Raw genomic sequence first — 4,864 nt, 5'->3', positions numbered from 1 at the left:
TTTGCAGCAGAAATGTTTTGATTGAATGAATATACTAAATACTAATAGGTGTGTGTGTGTGTGTGTGTGTGTGTGTGTGTGTGTGTGTGTGTGTGTGTGTGTGTGTGTGTGTGTGTGTGTGTGTGTGTGTGTGTGTGTGTGCGACTTAAGGACTTTTATTTGACTCTATCCCACACACACCTCTGATAACTCATTACTATGACTGAAGGCCACCAGAACGTGGATTCATCCGCCGCTGAAAGTAGATCCTATCAGATTAACTTGAATGTTTCTGCAGAAAACTTTCCTCTCTCTTCATGCCCCCATCAATTAGAGTGTCTCTGGTGACGTCACAATGCTCCTCCCCCCCTCTCAAAGCCTCGCGCCAGGGGGAGCGCGGCTCAGAGAGAGGGACTCAGGCGCGAGGACCTCTTCTTCGTCTTCTCCTCCTCTCTCAGTCATGTTGGACACGCTCACCTTCCTCCTGGAGAAACTCTTCCTCCTCGCGCACTTCAGGGTCTCGAGCCTGCTGCCGCCCCCCCGCAAGGAGCGCGCGGGCCGGAGTGAGGAGCCCCTACCCACGCGGCTGCTGCAGCGCGGGGACCTTCTGGAGGTCCCGCGCACGCTCTTCACGCACTTCGGCATCTACCTGGGCGAAGGCCGCGTGGCGCACCTGATCCCGGACGTTCTGCCGCTGCTGGGCGCGCACCCCAAGCGCTTGCACGAAATGGTGACCAACACGCGCCTGGTGCTCGGGGTCCTCTCCAAGCACGCGACGGTGCGCGTGGACTCCGTGGAGGACTTCGCTTACGGAGCCGCGATGCTGCTGAACGCGATGGACCGCGCGGTGGGCCGGTGCGCGCTGCCCCAGGAGGAGGTGGCAGCGCGCGCGGAGAAGCTTGTGGGCCCCGTGTCCTACAGCCTGCTGTGGAACAACTGCGAGCACTTCGTCACGTACACGCGCTACGGGACCGCGCAGAGCCTGCAGACAGACAAGGTGAGACGCGGCACACTTTTACATCCATTACGCACATTTCACGCATGCGGTGGAGCGGTTTTTACGCACGGGATTACAGGAGGATGCTTTGATGTCGCTTTTACGCGCAGAGGTGGAATATAGTTTAGGGTCGTTCTTTGTATTTTCACAACTGAGCGTTGGCTCTGCTGCCAGGTGAGGATGTGTAACACTTTAAATGGAGTCAGTGCATTCCAAAGATATTCCTTAAGAAGTTTAATTCACGGAACATGCCGGACATCTTGGCACCTAAAGGTCCTCCTGACCATTTCTGGTTCATTTAAGTGACACTTTGTCATGTATCCTCGGTCTTTACGCACGGTGGCACGTTTTTACGCGCCGCATAGCAGGAGGACACTTCGATGTTGCTTTTACGCGCGGAGGGGAAACTCACCTCATGGTTGTTCTTTGTGATCTCACAGCAGCCAATCAGAGCCAGAGCAGTTTGTCCTGCAGACAGATGAGAGCATAACAACACATGTCAAAATATAAACCCATCAGTGCCATTCCTGAAGAGAAGCATTAGAGCAACTTCCAGAACATTCTGCTTCTCAGTGTTCTGTTGACCTTCATGTTCAAAAGCCTCAGGTTTTTCCGCAGCAGCTGGGTTAGTTTCTATTTGTTAGGGACTATTTTCTGCATGGAGATTATTAAGAGAAAAGCCTTGTTTTTTTTTGAGTTTTAATGACGGGTTTTAATCCTGATGTCACTTCTGAAGAAAGCTGCATTTGAGGAACGTCTTCGTCTTTGCATCTTTCTGTCCTGCAAACGTTCTGCTTGTTCCTCCTTCACCTCCTTCACCTCCTTCACCTCCATGCCTTTAGCTGAGCTCCTTCAGACACTTTCAAAAGCAGCGGAGGAACGGCTCCGGTTCATCAAAGCAGTATTTAATATGCTGTGAGGGGTTTATCTGTCTGCAGCAGAAACACTCTTTAGTTTCAGGGGGCTGTGTGGAGGAAAGGGAATCCAAGTGTTTGTGGAATAGGAAACAAAGCGGAGCGAGGAGAGAGGAGAGAGGAGAGAGGAGAGAGGAGAGAGTGTGACGTCCTAAGAGTCAAGAATTGGTGAAAACGAAATGAAACTTGTTTAAAAATAGGCGGAAAATAAAATCTGTGAAATGTCAACAATATGTTAAAAAGTAAATGGGGCAAAAAAATCAATCCTAAAAAATATCACAAATATGAAAAAAAGAATGTTTAAAACACTCAATAAATCCTCTTTGAAGTGTGTGAGAAAGAGAAGCAAAGGAAATGGACTATGTTCAAACATGTTCAAAAAGGTCTGAACGCATTCAGGTGAAGTGAAAGCTCTGCCCTTCCTCTTCCTCCTCCTCCTCCTCCTCCTCCTCCTCTCTAAGCTTGGGGGTTTCCTTGTGAATTTTTTAAGCGAGGGGAAAATGTGGGTCGCTCCTCGGAAAATCCTGAGAACAAGAGCGGCATTCAGAGAGAGAAGAGGAAGAGGAGGATGAGGAGGAGGAGGAGGAGGATGAGGAGGATGAGGAGGAGGAGGAGGAGGAGGGAGATTATAAAGTTGCCCGGCGACTGGTTTAAGAACCCTCACAGCGCTCCTGATAGACTCTCCAGGGTCTTTGAATTAACTCTTGACAAACTGACAAAATGTCAACCACAAAGAAACGCAACAAAGATGCCAAAAAATATCTAAAAAATGTCTGAAACAAATTGTAAAATGATGTGAAAAATATCTAAAAACTATTGTAAAAATAAATTAAATAAATCTGAAAAGAACTGGAAAATATTCTTTAAATATTTGGAAAATACAAGAAAAAACATTTGGAGTGAATCGTCACTTGTTTAGTTTCCTGCTGCGTCTCCTTCACAATAAAAGCCTCCCGGTATCCTCTTTTATTGTGAAGGAGCAGCAGCTTAGATGCTTCACCTTCTTTCCCACCTTTTCCTGTGAAACCTGGAGACTTTCCCCGATCCAGTTTCACTTCCTGTCGTTTTCTAAACTAAACATGGGAGCTCCTCGGGGTCTTCGGGGTCCTCGGGGTCAGATAAACAACCGCCCAATTATATGCCTGCTTTTTAAACCAGACGGGAGCTCAGGGAGAAAAACGAGCTCCTTAAATCAGGATGAATTCCCCTGGTTCCCCGGTGTCTGCCCCAGTGTCTGCCCCAGTGTCTGCCCCAGTGTCTGCCCCAGTGTCTGCCCCAGTGTCAGCCCCAGTGTCAGCCCCAGCCCCAGTGTCTGCCCCAGTGTCTGCCCCAGTGTCTGCCCCAGTGTCAGCCCCAGTGTCAGCCCCAGTGTCTGCCCCAGTGTCTGCCCCAGTGTCAGCCCCAGTGTCAGTCCCAGTGTCTGCCCCAGTGTCTGCCCCAGTGTCTGGCCTTGCCCCTGTGTCTGCCTCAGTGTCTGCCCCAGTGTCTGCCCCTGTGTCAGCCCCAGTGTCTGCCCTTGCCCCTGTGTCTGCCTCAGTGTCTGCCCCAGCGTCTGCCCCAGTGTCTGCCCCAGCGTCTGCCCCAGTGTCTGCTGGGTAAATTTGAGCCATGTAATGCCTTTAAAGGTCCCATGTCATGCTTCTCTGGTTGTTACCCGTCCCCTTGTGTGTTATGAAGGGGGCAGGAGCTCCAACACGCCGTGTAGGACAGAGAGTAATAATGTAAGAGAAACCGATGTGAGTTTGGAACATTGAACAATGTAAATGTCATCTAGACCTGAGCAATGGAACCATGATCAGTAGAAATGGACATGGGACCTTTAAACAGCTGTTCAATGGACATTCATTATTTTCTGCAGATTTTAAAACCTTTTCAGGACCCCTTTCTTTTTGGATGTTTAAAACAGACTTATTTTGATATTTGATAATTGCTATATAATAAATATATCTGCAGACGGGTTTCCTTTGAATACACATTTCAACAGTTCACGGAGTTTGCAAACCTGCAGAATAAGAGCTCCATAAATCAGAGTTATCTCCTCCGTGTCCTCCATGCTCTGCCCACTTCGTGCTGAAAGAACAACAGCAGGTAAACAAACGTACTTTCTTTGATCATGTCTCTTCTTCTTTGCAGTTCTGCGAGTGGCTGAAGTCTCTGATCCGGGATCAGAGGAACATTTTGCTGTCTGCGCTCCTCGGACTCCTCTCCATGGCCTGTTTCGGGATTTCCTTCTTCACCGCTCCTCCAACGCTCCTCGTGCCCTTCACCCTGTGGATGGTCAGCTAGAGGATGTTAAAAACATATATACATATAAATATCATTATGATGAATGAATATGGAGGAGGGAGTCGTCTGCAAAGAGACCCACTTGTCGTACCGTTCACAATAAGTGCTGCTCTGACAGGAAGTCTTTCTTTTTAGCTCAAATCAACCGTAGAAGAAGAAGGAGGTGGTTAGCGTTAGCAACATTAGCATTACAACTCTGTTGTTTAAAATCACTAAAGGCTCCGACGTTATCCCAAAAAGACCAAAGATTGTTCAATAATTTCAGTTTTTCTGAAGCTCTATATCCGGCGGGAAACCACAGCGTGAGAGCGAACAGTCATTTGTTTTTATATTTAATATATTTGTGTACTTTGATACGTACCGTCAGAAGGATCCGGTCCCGATTGTTGGTTTTCCAGTTTCCAGATTTTGTTTTTATTTTTCTGAAATATTTTCATATTTTCAATAACATTTTAGTGAAATATCAAATATTCTGAATATATTTGTTTTGTAAAAATGTACTTTGCATCTCCAGAAAGATCCATTTTGGGGATTTTTAAAGAAAACAAAGCTATATTTTGACAATAGGATTTTTTACCCTTAAAAACAGCTGGAAAAAAACCTCAACTTAAAATCTAAAAAGCCTCAATTCAATGTTAGATTTCTACTCCTGAAAAACCTGTAAATGAATTTTATTATTAGCTTTTTT

General features: G+C 46.9%; 1 protein-coding gene across 1 annotated transcript; it reads left to right on the top strand.

The window, feature by feature from the left end:
* Positions 1-399: 399 nt before the first annotated feature.
* Positions 400-4,619, top strand: LOC104949063 (lecithin retinol acyltransferase-like). Its single transcript, XM_010775344.1, has 2 exons — positions 400-976; positions 4,024-4,619. The coding sequence occupies exons 1-2, from the start codon at positions 440-442 to the stop codon at positions 4,174-4,176; spliced, it is 690 nt and encodes a 229-aa protein (XP_010773646.1). The 5' UTR covers positions 400-439; the 3' UTR covers positions 4,177-4,619.
* The last annotated feature ends 245 nt before the right edge of the window (positions 4,620-4,864 follow it).

Source organism: Notothenia coriiceps, unplaced genomic scaffold (genome assembly GCF_000735185.1).
Source record: "Notothenia coriiceps isolate Sejong01 unplaced genomic scaffold, NC01 NC01_scaffold00015639, whole genome shotgun sequence".
Lineage (NCBI taxonomy): Eukaryota > Metazoa > Chordata > Actinopteri > Perciformes > Nototheniidae > Notothenia > Notothenia coriiceps.
This window is presented reverse-complemented; position numbering and strand designations above follow the sequence as displayed.

Bases quoted from the DNA above. Each gene is read 5' to 3' on its own strand.
- LOC104949063 (XM_010775344.1), top strand. From the start codon at position 440: ATGTTGGACACGCTCACCTTCCTCCTGGAGAAACTCTTCCTCCTCGCG. The intron at 977-4,023 runs GTGAGACGCGGC...TCTTCTTTGCAG, and splicing joins AGAGCCTGCAGACAGACAAG to TTCTGCGAGTGGCTGAAGTC.